Source organism: Malurus melanocephalus, unplaced genomic scaffold (genome assembly GCF_030028575.1).
Source record: "Malurus melanocephalus ecotype Western Australia unplaced genomic scaffold, MMel_1.1 scaffold_686, whole genome shotgun sequence".
NCBI classification, from domain to species: domain Eukaryota; kingdom Metazoa; phylum Chordata; class Aves; order Passeriformes; family Maluridae; genus Malurus; species Malurus melanocephalus.
This window is the reverse complement of record NW_026623918.1, coordinates 203,048-219,978: the sequence shown is the minus strand read 5'-3', so window position 1 is coordinate 219,978 and position 16,931 is coordinate 203,048. Positions and strand designations below refer to the sequence as shown.

The 16,931-nt window shown below is 43.1% G+C and overlaps 1 protein-coding gene across 1 annotated transcript in view; it reads left to right on the top strand.

The window, feature by feature from the left end:
• The window catches only part of INPP5A (inositol polyphosphate-5-phosphatase A), a 116,918-nt gene that overhangs the window by 55,348 nt on the left and 44,639 nt on the right, over nucleotides 1-16,931 (top strand). Inside the window, exon 7 of the mRNA XM_057384105.1 lies at nucleotides 10,897-10,981. Coding sequence (XP_057240088.1) covers nucleotides 10,897-10,981 — 85 coding nt within the window. The remainder of the gene's footprint in view (nucleotides 1-10,896; nucleotides 10,982-16,931) is intronic.

Genomic DNA, 16,931 nt, shown 5'->3' with positions numbered 1-16,931 from the left:
CTGCCTCTGGCAGCAGTCTGGAGGTTACAGACACTCCTGAACAAAGCAGTTTATGTGTTGGAAAATAGCTCATTGCCATTTTCCCCATGTATCTTTTCACTGGAAAAGGTTCTGAAATGTGCAGTGGAGTGTAAATGCCTTTCAATCCGTTCTCTCTTTCCTTTTTCTCTGTGAGTTTTGTCTCCTGTAAGGGCAGATTGGTGGGATGGCAGAGAGTGCCTCTCCCCCAGCAGGGGGCTGAGCAGGAATTTCTCCAAACAGGAATTTACTGTCACCTTTGGGATGACCCARGGATGAACGGGAAAAAGCCAATATGCCTTGTCTTGTATCACTTGGAAAACCTGCTCAAACCATCAGAAAATGCTGGAGGCACTTGGAAGGTTTGCATTGGTAGCATGTATAAAAATACATAAAAAATCCCTGATTGACAGGACAGGGACACAGGGAGATGAGGATCTGCACTTGGTGCAGTCGGAGGTGCATATTCTGSAGTTCTGCTGCATAGAGCACTATGGGATTTTTATTCCATTTTTTCTTGGCTCCACTGGTCTCCTCTACTTTTGTTACGCTTTGCATGAGGGAAACCTGTGCAAACCCTTTGCATTATTTATTGCACACTTGTTTGCAGCATAGTGTGCTTCATTAGCTGATTTTGGCTCTGGACCTCCCACGATGCCCTGGCAGGGCTAAGGTAATGAGAGTGTAGTATTAGTGTCAGCCGTGGGTCAGGGATGTCACGAKGGTATATCATTAAAATGTGACACTGCCAAAACCTGCCCCGAGTCCCCTGTCCTTAGAAAAGGAGCGCTTGGATTTTGGGCTGCCAGTGCCACAGCAGGCTGGCTGGGGATGAATTGTTCATTTGGAGCGAGCAGCCAGCCGCAGATCCGGACCTCCACCGAGCACTGATGGGCTGGGGGCACAAAGGGGCAGTTCTGGAGCCAGTGAATAATGGGAAGCCCCTTTCATCGCCGGGACTAACCTTTTGGCAGCCACCAGCACACTCTATTCTGATCTGCTGATTGGGGAGGACAATACACTGAAGCTTACTTTGAATGAATGCTGCCACCAACAGTGTCCCCATTCAGGGGCTTTGGGAACCATCTTTGGCCATTGTCCCCCAGCACTCCCTCAGACAGCAGGAAAAGGGAAAGTGAGAGCGGCTGTAGGGGGAAAAGTACTTCTTTTCTTGCCTTTAATCTCTCTTTAAAGCTTCATAGATCCACRTTTCCAGCTGAGCTACTGGAACTATGCAGTGTCAGATAAATACAGAAGACAGAGGTTTCAAGCTGAGCTTTCAAATCCCCTTATCTGCATGAACTAATAATGCAGATTTAGTGCTGTTAAAAACAGAGACTGATAAGTCTTTTCCTTTAAAGCCTTTAAACTGCTAAAGAGCATTTAACAGCAAGGCAGTTCAAACCCACTGAACAATGCTGAGAAGGAAAACAGTTTAATGAGCTAAACCTTGGCTGAATGAAACAGAAACACCTTCTCACAGTTGATTTAGGTCACTGTGGGAGTCAGTGAAAGCTCAGTTGTGTTCACGCTGCATCTTCATAAACATGAGTTATGTACAGCCTTTCATCTGGGCACAGGGGTTTGGGATGCAAACCAGAAAGGGGTTTGCAAATGAATCAGTTTAACTGTTCAGATCGCCAGGGAAGTTGATATTCCCAAAATTATTTTAACCACAAAGCTTTAAYAATTAGGCACAAAGCTGTGTGACATCACAGCATTGCTGAGTGGGGGGAGGTTGGGGGAAAACAAAGGAAAAAGGATTGGGCGAATGATTAAAAGTTGTGCTAAAAGTTTTCTCCCAGAGAAATCTATTGGTAATCCTAAAGGCATGTTAGGGGWCTAGAAAGGTTTGTTCTTTTAGCTTTAATAAATCTTGAGCTTTAATAAAGTTAAATCTGAAGTGATTTAGCTTTAATAGCATTAAAATTAATTAAATAGAAGAAGMACACTTTTAATGGCAGCTCGCTGGTATGTGCTGAGCCAGATTGCATTTAAYAGTTGCCATTTAGCAAGGGAAAAGATGTGGTGTCAGATTGTTGCTTTAAAGACCAAGAGGATTGGAATCACACTGTTGTTCAATAAATATTAGCTTGTCTTTACAAATACAGGTACAGCATATATGTAGRAAATTGAGGTGTGTAATGAGTCTCTGTCAGCACTAAGTAAACCCAAACTGATTTCCCAGAAGTCAGTTACATTGTTCAGGTAGACACAGGTACAGTCAAAMCAGAATTTGCTTTAAAATGAGGTAAGAACACCTGCTTTATATTTTTTTTTTTTTTTTTGGGGGGGGGGGGGGGGCAGGAATCTTCCAGGCCCATTTTGGATAATTCCCACGTACAGTTGGCCCTATTTGCATAATACTTGGTTTTTTTGGTATTTGCTGAAGTTGGAGCATGTAAACTGTAGGTGAGAGTAAGAGAGAAAAAACAGTTTACATTTTGGTTTAATCTTCCATGCATCTGTTGTAAGTGATGCCTGTGCATATGTCATATTAATTAATCATATTGGCATATCAATCATGTCCTGTAGCCACTTGCTGGGGAAAGTGTCTGAATGCAATAGCCAGGCTGGGGAATGAGAAAAAGCTGCAGGATGGGGCCCTTCCAAAGTGTGCAGGAGAGTTTGGGCAGGCCAGGACGTGAGGTGTTAGCCTGATCCGTGGCTCTTGGTGTGCCAGCCATCCAAACTTCCTGAAATTATCTCCASCATTGAGATCCGTTAAATGAATGTGTTTTGTTTTTTTTTTTAAGGAAAGTGACAGTGCTCTTCTGTTTTCCTATTGAAATGTTCCCTGGCCTAGTTCAACAGAAACATTTTTACATTACAACTGTGAAATCTTGGCATAAAGCTCCCCTTTGTGCCCTTCATTATTTTCTCACAAATATAGTCCATTGTCACATAGCTGAAGTTAATTTGATCAACATTGGGACATTTAACTTTTATGTCCGGTCAAAGGAGCTGTTTCATGCTCATTTTGAGTATTCAAAAGAAATGATTGCCAGAAAAATAATGTTACTATTAACAATTCAGAGCAATTAGTTTCCCAGGGAGAGGCAATGTGATGCACCAGCTCCACACAACTATTCTTTGTCATTTTATGGATGCTCATCAGTCAACTGTCACCTCTTCTCAAAGACCCTTCCAATCTAAATGTTTCTCTTTGGGCTTTTCCCAGAACCAGCAGCTGAATGAGCAAAAGAAAAGCCACTTAGTTTCTAGGGAAGGAAAACTTGGCCCTAAAGATCTGGGTCATTTGGGAAGATCCTCACAGCAGCTTGCTTTAGGAGGGCTTGGGATTTTTTTGGTGGTTGTTGGGGGTTTTTTTTGTTTGTTTGTTTTTGTTTTTTGGTTTTGGTTTTGGTTTTTTTTTTGTTACTGGTGTTTTTACTTTATTTGTTTCTTTGCCACAGTGAATTTAATGTGAGCTTTCAAATGAGTAGTGAAATTTYTGTGTATTCAGATAGAAAGCACTTCCAGGGCAAATAAACCTTCCAGCCAAATGTCTTCTAACAAAGGTTTAAATCCCTGGATCACATTCAAATCGACAGCTTTTCATTGAACCCTCAAGGCTCAGCTCGTTAATATTCAGTCATTCTCTCCCTTAAAGGAAGGTTAAGTGCTCTCAAAATTAGCGTGTTTGGATAATATGCTCTTTAAAGAGTAAATCCAACCAAATTGTCTCGTTACTTTCAGCCTGTCAGATACAGCCAAAGTCACTTATCCTTGCTCCTTGTTTTCTGCTGGTGTGAGCTKTGGCATCTTCCATGCAGTTGTCAAAAACTGAACTTGGGTGTCCTTCCTCTTTGTACAGACACATTATTTTTCTGATAAAAATATAACCTAAATAAAATTCACATTTTTGTACTTGTAAACAGTGTAATGGAAAGCATACACTAGTATAATTTTAAGGACAAAATAATTGCAGTTCCATATTAAGTGAATGTTAATTTTAGRTTGTCCTAGTCAGTAATTTTGCCCTTACTCTGTTATTTTCAGCAGTTGGAGCTCTTTTTTTTTTCCTTSTTTCCTTTTCAGCGWTTAAAACCGAACAGGTTTTTAATARATTTTCAGCATTCATTATTCAAATGGTAAATATCTGGGGTGCTTTTTTAAGATAAATCTGTGTGAACAGCAGCAGGTTTGGAAGTGAAGATCTGAAATCCAAAATGCAGAACTTTCCACATGTGCAGGTGTCACAGAGAAAGGTGTTTCTGTATGAAAAAACAGAGTAGATGCACCAAGGCAGTTTTCATTGTACCTGGTCGGTGTGAATGGAAGGGTGGTTCCTGCAGAGGAAATGCTGCAGATAAAGCTCTGAGGAYTCCTGGGGAGATGTTTGCCACTTGTTTGCCCACACAGTCCCTGTCCAGCAGTGTGGATCATGGCAGTCTGGTGCCTCTCAGGGTCTCCACCTCATCTTCCCTAAGGTTTTACACCATTTTGTGTGTTTTCCATGAGCAGCATCTCCTGGAGCTGTGCTGTTGGCTGCTGTGTCTCTGCAGCAGAGTGTGAGTGCTGTGAGCACAGGCAGGGCTGGGTTTGTTATCACCATCCACTCACAGAGAGTGTGTGTGATTAAACATGTGATGCAAAAAGAGAGAATACCTCTTAGGTAACAAATGACTGTAAATAACTTGTCRCCTGCTTGATCTGAGAATGTGCAGAGTGCCTCACATTCTCATGGAGTTATATTTCTGTCTTTACTGTAATTTGTTCCTTAGAGAGCTGGAGTTGGATGAAGAGCAGTCATTAGTGTCCAGCTAAAAGGTGACACTGATTCAGCATCCATTGTGCTCTGTGCCTTTTCAAATCTCCTCTTATAGCCATATCTTCTAGGATAGCTGTGATTCAATTAAGAAGAATCTATATGGGCTGTTGATCCAATTCTTACTCATTTGCAGAGAAATGAAAATAAATTGCTGTTGTGGTTTTATTTACAATGCTGTCTGTGAGCAGATSGTTATAAAATGGAGCATGGTTGAAAGCTCCTTTCTGCTCCCATTGGAGCCCGTGGGCCCTGGAGATTCTGTGTGCCATGAGAAGGTGGGAGCACTGTGGGAGGAGGCTGTGGGCTCTGCATCCCTGTCCCATGTCTGGGAGGATTCAGATCCTCCCAAACAGGGMAATCCAGCAGTGAGGGAAGCATTTCCAGCAGCTCTGTGCCTGTGCAGGAGCTGGAAGGATTGCAGTGCCTGGGCACACATTGTTCATATGGCACATGGGCAGCTCATGTGCTCTCACCTCTTGTGGAGCTTCTTCATCTTCATCCCATCAGTTCTGGGTTKAAGATGCAACCAAGGTGATTCAGTTTCTCACTCCAACAAGGAAATGTGTCCTGCTGCTTTTATATCACTAGAATTTTCATTGTTCAAACCTGGGGTTGACAGCTCTTAACTTTTTTGATCACCATGCTCTTAGGGAAGAGGGTTGTTCCCTTCTCTTTAGCACTTCAAACGTTTCTGTTCTCACCCCTCGTTTGTTCCCTCTCTTAGCTCAGTGCTCAACTCTAGTGTGATTTTCAAAGGGATAATGTAAAATTGGTTGCTGATGAGCTTTTCTCAGCATTGAGCATTGTTTAGTCCTTTGTTAGGAAATTCTCCCTGGCTCTGAGGCATTCACATTGAAACATGTGGGTTTGTTTTTAATTCCCAGTGCCCCTGAGCCCAGCTTTACCCAGGCCAGGATGGGGGTGATGTGTTCTGTGTCCTGTCCCCATCTGCTGCCCATGCAGCCACCACCAGAGATGGAGCTGGGAAAGRTGCTTCTTGCAGCTCTGACAAGACCCAAACCTGGCAAAATTCCTTGGCCATCCCACCACTGTTCCTGTAGATGAGCTGTTCAGGACAGACAGTGGCTCTCATCTGAGTTTTTCTTGATATATCACAAAAAATACTTCCCTCAGCCTTAACAATTAATGGATCAATATCCTGTTGCCACATATCCTGGTTATTTCTGTCTCGCTGTTTGCACTTTCAACACTAAGTGACCACAGGATTTTGGCTTTGCTTCCCACATCTGAGCCCTGTGGAACAAAAAGCAAGAATTTGGATGTTTTGTGCTTCATGCAGAAAGATTGGGCAGTTGTCTGCTGAGCACCAGGTGTCACCAACACTGGAGAGCTCAGAAGCTATGTGGAAGGATGTTAATATTCCATGAAGATTCAAAAAGACATACAATTTCTCTGGTTGCTTTTAGTTTTCTCTTGTATCAGCTGAAGAGCACGGAAATGTCTTTGTTTGATAACACCAGTGCTGTAGCACTGTGTTGTCCTGTGCAGAATTGACAAGTCCTTACATCATTATCCAGGGCTGCTATTTCATTAGGCGAATGTCAGTGTCAGGTAAGATCATGGGTTTGTCAATATAATGAAAATACCAGTCAAGTGAGGAAAAAGTCACAATTTTCCAGCTCTAAGAATTGATTTTTATTGCTCTTCATGTAATCCGTTCTTTGGATTAAGTATTTATTATTGATGTGGTCTTTCTTTTAATCTTAATAGCTGCTGACATTGTAATTAATTTAGAAAAACAAGATTTTTGCCCAAATGGCACTATATTGAAATTAAAAGTGAACATCACCTATTAGTTAAACAGCCCTGGCAAATGTCTTGAGTGCTAAGATGATTGCCTAAGCTTCTTCACAATTCCCTTCATCTTGCTGTATGGTGCTTGACCTTTTGAGATGTTTTGGTATTATTAATAGGTTTTAGCCATTATATCAGAAAGAACAAGGCACAAAAATATTATAAACTTTATCTTTTTAATGACAGCACTACACCACTTTGGGCATGCCAATGAAGGCACTTCCATCATGGCTTTTGAGGCACACTTGAGCAATCAGTCACCAGGTAACTTGTACTCAGAACTGACAGGGAATTTTCTGGAATTTGTCCCTAAATGCATATCTGAAATTGCAGAAGGGTGCTTCACTGGAGCTGCAGAAGGGAGGTGATGCACAGGAGAGGACAGTGTTCTATTTGAAAGTTGTCTCTGAAACCTCTGCCAGAGTAGAAGGGTTCTCAAGGAGCAGGWGTTGGAGCTGATCTGAGTAAAACTKAGAAAAAGCAATGCAGATAAGAMCAGCAGAAATCTGAATGGTCACACCACAGCACTGCTGTGTTTGGGGTGCTCTAAACCAAATCCTGGTATTTCTAATATTTTATCCTCTTGGTCTTCAGCTCCTCAACATGCCTGGAGCAGGAGGCAGGTTTCAGTCTTGTAGTTCCYTCATTTCCCACCAGAAGTCACTGCCGGAGTTGTTTCCACCTCTGGCATCAGAGATCTGTGCAAAAGGTGTGGATAACCTTATACATGGGAACCTGCCACCTCCCAAACAGCTCTTGGCTTCTCCAACAGAATGGCCAAGTCACTTGCTGCCTTTTATTTAATTTTCTTTTCCCCCTTTCTAAACATTTCCTCTTGGGTGAGATCCTCACTGGACGAGAGAAGTGAGTTGCCCATGGCTTTGATGGATGCAGTGACTCTGCCATGGGCAGGGTCCACACTCGTGCACTGCACACAGCCAATRCTCCACGTGTTCCCTCAGCGTTTCTCCCAATGGGACAGAGGGGTTTTGCAGCCCTGTAGGGACAGAGCCCAGCGCTGCTTCTGCTGCCTCAGCTCCMAACAGAATCTCTAAGCGCTGCAGTAAATGAGGTAAGCAGATTTTCCTGAGAAATTATGGCCACACTGGGAGTGAACTGTCCTCTCATCTCAGTGTGTCAGTTGTGATCTTCATATTCCTTCACTTAGGAGAAAACATTTTATACAGGCAGTCACATGTTAAATCCAAACCATCCTTTGATTCTAGGTACTTTGTAAAAGCTTCTCTGTCTGTAAATCCTATGTGCAGATAACGCATAGAAATAAATTGGTTGTGGAGAGATAGTATCTTCACCCAGAAGTTGTATGACGCAGATGGAGGGGCTCATATTAGCTGGTATTTATCTTAAACACATTTAGTTATTATAAAAATATGCTCACTGAATAAAATATGGCTTGACCTCTGGATTCTTTCAAGAAACGTGACAGTGTCCTTCCTTCTCCCCCATTCAGCCTGCCTGGCCGAGCTGCACGGTTTTTGTTTTGTTTTGTTATGTTATTGTTGTGTTTAAAAAAACCCCAAACCCTCAAGCCCCTCTTTTCAGCGGTGTCAAGTTAGGATGAATTGGCCAGGGAGGCATGTTTATAGACTGTGTGAGGAACTTTGTCTTTGTGTGGGAATGCTGGTGACACTGCTGTGGCTTGCCTGAATGAACTGCGGTGACGTGTCTAATAAGGTGTCCTGCTGAGCGTCCTGCAGCCTTTCTCAGACCTCCCACCTAAAACCATTCAGCTCCAGCTCAGTGGAGCTAATTTTTCCCATTCCCTCAATTCTTTAGGCCTCCTTACAAACAGAAAAGTCAACTTTCACACCGAGGAGAAGATAAGTGCTTTAGGAAATAATCATGTAAACAGAATGTTACCTTCTGACCTGATGCTGATACCTTGGTCTGGGACAAAACCCAGCTGGCTATTGCATTAGACATGGCTATTAAAGGAATAATGCTGCTGATCCTCCTTACAAAGTGCTCTGAGAAATGGTTTAGCCAAATCACAGTGCCTCTTGTCACACTGAATCATGTTCAGCTGCTCTGTTCCATGACCAAATTGCTGATATTTAACTGTTTCCTTGTCTTCTCCGTTCTTCTGGAGGGGGGACAGTGTGGGAGGGGGARAAGTATGAAAGCAAGGGGAAGTTGGTCTTATTATTTTCTGGCTGAATTTCAGTGCTTTGAAGTGCATATGTGGTGCTCCATACAGCGTTTATGAAAGAGGTGCATTTCATCAAGCAACTTTACTTGTAGCTACTATAATGAGTACTTCGAAATAAATTTCAAAAGGATTTCAGTGATTGCAATAGCACAAGATTGTTCACTTTAGGATTGCACTGAATCTGTGTAGCAACTGAAATAAAGTTGCAGTAGTATTGAGGAGAGGAACCTCTGCCTCTTCCTTGTTTTAGTCTTGGTAGAGATCTGAATTTTCTAAGGGCTTTGAGAGAACTTTGCCTTCACAGTCCACATAGCTGACACTGCCCCCAGGCTGAGAGAGAGGTCTGTCCCCACAAGTGAGCAATTCGGGGTGCCCAGGCTCCCAGAGGAGACCCTGAGCACATGTTCCACTGTGGCATTTGTGTGCCCTGTCCCTGCATGTCCCGTGCTCATCCAGCCCTCCCATCCCAGCCTTGGCACAGCTCGGGGAGCTCAGAGGTTCCTCACAATTCACCCCGTGCCCCCGGAACAGCAGCTGCTTTTGTCCCAGGACAGGGTGTCAGGGTCTGCCGTGTAAAAACTCTGCTGGGGAACGAGGTTTGCTTGATCCCTGCCTGACCCAGCAGAGTGAGGATTCTCCAGTGCAACACGGGAGCTTCTTCATGGGCCTTAAAGCTTTTGCTGACTCCCAGTGTCAGCCAAATTGCACTTGTGAGACCAAAATAAGATTTATTTAATAAGATGTATTTATTTTGCAGCAAAGAAATTGCAGTAGTAATCTACTGTTAATTTGCAGTGCCCCTTATCAGTGACAGTCAAGTTTACTCCTTAAAAAAAGTGCAAATCTTGACTTTAACTCATCAAAACATTTCAGCATAGGACTMACTTGGACTGTAAACTCTACTTGAAAGTAGCAGTTGCCTGAATCTTTCCTTCTCTTACTGCCCATCATGGCTAAAAAGCTCTTCAGCTCTTTCATTCAGCTTGTCTGCCCCTTCTCAAAATACAGCAGGATGTGAAGAGAAATGGGCACTAACCCTGCCCAGACTCACCTGGAGCTTCTGACAGTGTAACATTTACGTGTTTATGTATTCCCAGAATGTTCACAGCATACTGCCTGCATTTGTTCCTTAGTTCTCACTTCTTGCACACCCAGTGGAGTTTTGTACATTTTGTCTGTATGAATTCTTTGTGGCTGTAGCAGTCAAGTTGTGGGTGTTTCATACCTTCCTCAGCCACCGATAGGAGATGAATTGGATTGATTCCTGGTTTGAAAACAACCATGACTTGGTGTATTTGTAAATGCCACAATCTCTAGAAGCATATTGTAAAATTGCRTATTGTTGAGAGTTGTTAATAATAGATCATCTAATAATCTAATGAGTTTTTAATAACACAAGATTTAAAGATGGATAGTAATGCCWTATCTCCCTCTCTGGGTAGAACTGAGTTAAGGCTTGAGGAAAAGTTGGTCTCCACTCTACAGCTTGAGCAATTACTTGTTAGGTGTTAGCTACAGCCTCAGCAAAAAYCTGCTGAGAACAACGCAGAGAGGTGTCTTCAGAGAAGTGTGGGAACCCCATGGATGCTCAGTCTGTCAGATGGGATGATTGATGTCTACCACATCACTTCTCGTGTCATTCTCAAAGTACTCAAAAACATTGGTAACACTGCTTATATATCAGTGAACTCMAGCACATTCTGAACTCACTGCTCATTCAGCATTCCTAATTCTTACCTGCCCAACCCAAAGCCATGTCCTAAAACTTCTAAGGTGTGACCTCCATGATACCCTTAGGATTTCTGTGCTCCCCAAATCCACCTCTGCAAGATTTGTATGAACTGCTGCAGAAATGCTTTCCCTGGTTTGCTCTGTCAGCCAGGCAGGGGGAATCAAATGCACTGTTGTACAGGGCTGGAGACAGAATTGCCTAAGCAAAGAAAATCAACTGAAAAATACGGTTAATATATGGATCCAGTATAAACTGGTAGTTTTCTTGGTTCTGATAATTATTTCTGACACTGTGCTTAAGGATCACATATATGTGTTTGTACATTCTTGCATGTATATGAGGCTGAATGACAGGTTTGTTCTGTTTTCTTTTTTTTTTTTTTTTCAGAATTATAGATCAGCGGTTTGAGAAAGTTTCATATTTTGTCTTTGGAGATTTCAACTTTAGACTGGATGCCAAAGCAGTAGTAGAGGTAGGACTTCTCTTTTTCTTCTGTTGTAGATCCTACCAGGTTTGATTTCTCTTTTTTTTTCCTGTAGAAAAGCTAAGAGTGACTTAACAAAGTAACRTTAACATTGTATAGCTCTTGGTGAATCAGAATAATTTTCTGCAAGCAGAGGAAGTGGTGCATTACCTTCCTACTSTGAGGAAAAAACAAGAGGTGTTTCCTAAGTGTCCATGATGGAACTCCACACTTTAAAAGCACAGGCAGCCATCAGTGCAGACCATTGTGCCATAGCTGGCATCTTGGTGTGGAAGGGTGACTGGGGGAGTTGTGTATAGCCAAAAAAATGTACTGAACTCTACTCATTTCAAATTGGTGTAACCTTGACTTGAATGGYGACATCCAACTCCAGGTAACGTGGAGTCACAAATAATACCCAGGTTGAAAACCAGTTTAGTGTTATTGTTTACCCACTTCAATTCTCTGGGGTACTACAATGTCTTTTTAGTGTCCTTGAGGGTATGCATGTATCTATTAAGCCAGAAGTTTTTGGTTTGTAAATCAAACTGTGGGAATATCCTGTGTGCCAAAGGCTGGCTTCCCCCTCTCCAGGTGCTTTTCTCTTTCCTTCCATGGTCARTAGTCCATCTGCTGCAAACCAGGGGTTTGATGTTACACTATTGCATATGGAACTGAAAACTTCTTGGAATCCTTTCTGTAGTGCAGGCATTTAGCCAACAAGCTTAAAGCATAGTTGAAATGAAAGTCCCATCACTAATTCAGGATATGCAGCTTCATTCTGCATGTGTTGAGGGTTAAAAGCTGCTCTGCCATGCCATGGCTGCTGTGGTTATCATCAGTGTTCACAGATCACTTGATTTGGAACTATTATGCCTTTTTTTCTTCACTAGTGGTGTGGTGATGCTTTTGAGGATGTTCCTGTCTGAGAGCACGTGTCAGTCACGCTGCAGCAGAGTTATCTCCAATAGATTAAGATTTCTACATTTAGTCTGTGAATTTTCAAAGTGGTCCCCATCAAACAAAATACTGTCACTAACCCCAAATGGTGGAAGCAGAGTGAGCTGCAGAGCAAGTAGGGTAAGCACAGGGCATTTTGAGCCTTTATCCAGTGTGCTTGTGCCAGCAGAACTTGGAGGAGCACTCTGTCCCTGTCCCTGTGTGTCCCTGGAAAACATGGACCTCCTTCGGTGAGATGTCACTYGCTCTCTTCTGAACAAACATCTCTWGTTCAAAATMAAAGCGGATAAACTTCAGCTTCTCAGGTCTGAACAATTTATTTAGATTTTACTCAAATATGAAGAAATATTCCARGTTGAACTTGTTTCATTCCATGCATTGGACACTTAACAATGATCTTTGCAAAGTCCAGCCAACGAATGACCCATTAGTAATTGTCRTTAAAAAGATTAATAGTTAATTAGACAATTATCACTGATTTGAAAAGCTGATTCAAGTGAGGTAGTCAGGTAATGGATGGATGGGGAGACTTAATTATCTCCTCATTGGTATAGATGTGTTTCCCTGGATAAAAACAGGTCACCTGTCAGGATGAGGCTCTTGTTCCTGATGCACAGGAGGCATCTCCAGCCACCTGGCTGCTTTGTCAGGTGCAAATATTTATGTGGGTGTACTTTTTAATCTAAACAATATTTGCAGATTATTTGAATGCATCAGGAAAAGGGCTCGAAAGAATTGCACATGCTTGTTACAAACACAGCAGTGATTTCTTTTTTTTTCTATCCTGACTAATTTTGCTTTGAGAAACCAGTAAAATTTCATTGTGTTAAAAATACTAACAGGACATAAAAAGCAAGTGTATGCAGTTGTGGGCACACTCAGCAGTGCCTCCCYATCACAAAGCAAACCAGACATTGTTCCTCTCCTGGGCACTGATAAAGTGCAGCTGCTGCACCCAGGCCTTCAGGATCTCAGGTACAACCATTTCATTCACAGCTCCACAGTGGTGGTAGTTCAGAGCTGTCATCAAGTYCCCTCCTGCAGTAAAGGGATACCAAGCCATTGTAAAAGAAAAAACACACTTTTTTTTTTTTTTAATTTCTGAAATAAACCAGCACATTATGGAATAAGTCAATAGCTTACGAGTTTCAGATCATGTTTTCAATCCAGGTATGAAAGCATCCAGTTAGGTAAGATCCTGGATTGGTTTTATAATCTCAAACAGTTCATTGTAAATACCTTCCTTCATAAAGACTTTAACATTTTTTAAAAGCTCAGATGTTTCTAGGAAATGCAGGAAACTACATCCCATAAAATGAGAGTGTAATAAAGATTTGTTAAGTTAAAATGCATACAATTTCAGGTCTGATAAGGACAACTTTATTAATGAAGGTAAATGGCAGCAACGCATCTGAGGCACYTGCTAAATGTTAATTATAAATTACTTTCACAGACATTGTAATGAGTTTTATGTTGTAGCCAGACTTAYAAAAGCATGCAGATTGCTTCCCCAAGAGATTGGATATATTTACTTAACAGTGTAGTTAATTGCAATTATTTATATTTCTAGTGATTGCAAATGGCCTCTGCATTAAAGATACATGTGGCTACTAAGAATTATTCAATTACCTCTCTTCTTAGTGGTCCAAGGCAAACCTGAGGATTCCCTGAGGCCACTCAGCAGTGTATGAACTCAGTCTGCCCCTCAGCTTTCTGCTGGGGCCAAGCTCTGGAGCCCTAAGTCCTCTCAGCAGAGCAAGCCTGAGAAATGCTCATTACCCTGCAGCTGATTTTTTGACATCTTTCATTCCATACTGATGCTGCCACACATATTGGCAAGATTCATAGGAGGTTAATTAAATCCATCTTCAAAACAACGAGGGGCCACTGAGCCATATCCCCATTGCAATAGTAAATTAAATGATGCAATTGTTTCTACTTCCATCATGGATAAGGGGAGAGATGAGTGAATGGATTGTTCTCTGTCTGCCTCCTCTGGGGCCCCAGAGGGTCTCGGAGCATGTGGTCATAAAGCTGCTTTAATTTGTGGCTGCAGGAAGGGATGACACTGCTATCAGCAGGCAGAGGTCCCAGCCAGCGTCACGGTGTGAAGGATGACACGGTGAAAACGGGGCCTCTTTGCAGCTCCTGCAGCCTCAGATGCAAATTAACGGTACAAACACGGTGACAGTGCAGAACGGAAAAGATAAWACATTCATCAAACCTGGCGCTGCCTGGCCACAATTAAAATGTACATTAATTAAACACAGTTATCTCGTGCTCTCTGATAGGGCTGAGCATCATTAGCTAATGAATGCAGCACTCTGGAGGGCACTGCGCTGGTGGCACTGTCTGTTTGCTGCTGGTGGCAGCTGTGCCCTCAGCTGGCAGTGACAGCGGGTGCCAGCGGTGCCAGCAGCGCTGTCCCCAGTGCCCACACCTGCCATTGGTCACCTGCTGGCAGCACGGGCACGGCTGGCACCGGGATCATCCAAACACTCCTGCTGGATGGTGGCTCTGGGGACATGTGTGCCACACTGAACGGGCACTGGGGACATGTGTGCCACTCTGAACGGGTACCAGGATCATCCAAACACTCCTGCTGGCTGGTGGCTCTGGGGACGTGTGTGTGCCACTCTGAATGGGCAGCTGGGGACATGTGTGCCACTCTGAACAGGCACCAGGATCATCCCCACAGCCCTGCTGGGTGGTGGCTCTGGGGACATGTGTGCCACTCTGAACGGGCACTGGGGACATGTGTGTGCCACTCTGAACGGGCACTGGGGACATGTGTGCCACTCTGAACGGGCATGGCTGGCACCGGGATCATCCCCACACCCCTGCTGGATGGTGGCTCTGGGGACATGTGTGCCACTCTGAACGGGCACCGGGATCATCCCCACACTCCTGCTGCGGGGTGGTGGCTCTGGGGACGTGGTGCCCATTTCCCCAGGGGAATGCTTACTCCTCAACCAGCTATTGGATTGCCCCTTGCAGGAAGAAGAYAGGTGTGCCTGAGTTTGGTTCTTTGTGGGATCTGCTGTCGGGATAAAGGTTTCAGAACATTGTTGGATTGTAGTGTACAGTGCAGGCATACGTGTACACACACGTACAACTCTTTGGCAGACAGATTTTTTTGTTTCTCTTYCTTCCAGTTTCTTCAGCCCTCTCTGCACTAACACCAACAAATGGATGTGGTCCTCATTATACTGCAAATTAGCATAGACATCAGTATTAATTTTAAGATGGTTCAGAAAATGCATCCTGAGCTGCTTAGCACCATGGAATAAGCACTTGCAGCTTGTTACTTTTCTCTCTTTCATGGTTCATGCTCTGACAGTTCTGTAGCAAGAGAGGTAAGAAGCAGGACAGCAGCTCCTCTGAGGAGACTCACACGATGATAATTTCTAAAAAAAGTGTATAGGATGCAGGCCTCCACTGTATTTTATCATGTGCATTATTAAAGGAAACTTCGACTTTTCAATCCACATGATGTGTCCACAAATCTGCCTTTATGCATTTGATAATTTAGCCAGCAATTTGACTTTTGTCAGARTAGGATTCCCCATAGTGTATCATTTTTCCCAGTCCCAATTTGAGATGAGAACTGGRCATTTCAAAGCAAAGTATTCAAAGTGGCAATCCAGGAATCTCAAGTCAGCTGTAATAGTTGCTGGAACATTTAGGTTGCTCCTCGACCAAGGAAAGAAGGATAAAGCTTCCTGGCCCTTCATGTGATCATAAAGCAATGCAGCCTTACCCGGGAGATCAAACTGCTTTCTCATACAGAGGCCAAAAGAGTGGGAASGTGTGACTGAGACATTACCTGAAATGTAAAATGAAAAATGTGAGAATTTTATCATCTTATCTCCACATGATTTAAAATCTCATCCTGAATTCTCSTATTACTGCTTACACAAGAACTGGATTAGGATGCCCTTTACAGCTCCTACCAGCTTCCACAAGAGTCATTAGTGTGTAGTATTTTAATATGTAAAGCTGTTAAAGGGTTAAAACTAATTGTATGAAAAGAGATTATAGGATCTTTATCACATGTTGTTTATCTGATCAACAGTTAACAATTTAAGACAGTATTATCCTAGTGAAAAGAAGATTTGTTTGGGATACTGACATAAACATCCCCTCATAATAGTGGCTTTTCATTTACTGCGTTGCAATGTACCATAAGCTTAAAGGCACAACRGCTTCTTTGTGTGTCTCAATAATGCTTGTCCAGAGTGATGTCAGTCAATTTTTGACCTATACAGTCTGATGTTATTCTCAACGATCATGAAATAGATTTTTTYTTTTTTAATGAGCRAAGAATATGCCAATAAAATCCTTGAAAATTGTCATATTTCTTCATGGTGTCTTCTGCTGGAAGAACAAGGTATATTACCATATGGACCTTTCTTGAAGTCGTGTTTCATTTGTCTTCTGCTGGTTTTTGGTGTTTCCTTTGTAGCTGACTTTCTGCATTCTTGTGTAACTGGCCCTTGCAGTGGGACAAATAAACACTAACAAATAGCACTTTTTTGTGAAGCTAGGAAAAGAGAAAGGATAGATGAAACAGCCCCCTGGTAGGAGCAGGTTCTGAGTTCAAGCTTCTGTGATGGCATGCTTGGGGTCTCATGTAAAAAGTGTTTGAAGGATCAGTCCCCTTGTGCTCCTTGGAGAGTGTTCCTGCAAAGTGGGAAAAGTGGATATGGAGTGGGTCAGGGTTCATTTTGGGCACACAGAATCCCTCAGGAGGGATTCCCCCTCTGGCACACACTGCCCATCCTGAGCAGAGGCAGTGGGGAGAGGCAGCACCTCGGTACCACAGAAACACAGCTCAGCCTCTGCTGCTTTCCGACACAAAAGAGAGGAGATCAGCCTCCTGGGGGAAAGCAGCTTCCTGGGCTCCTGCTGGAGCACATCCTCGCAGCCCTTGGCAGGCAGAACACAACTGAGGCCCTGTGCTCAGTTCTGCTCGTGTGCTTCAGTGCAGGGGCTGCTC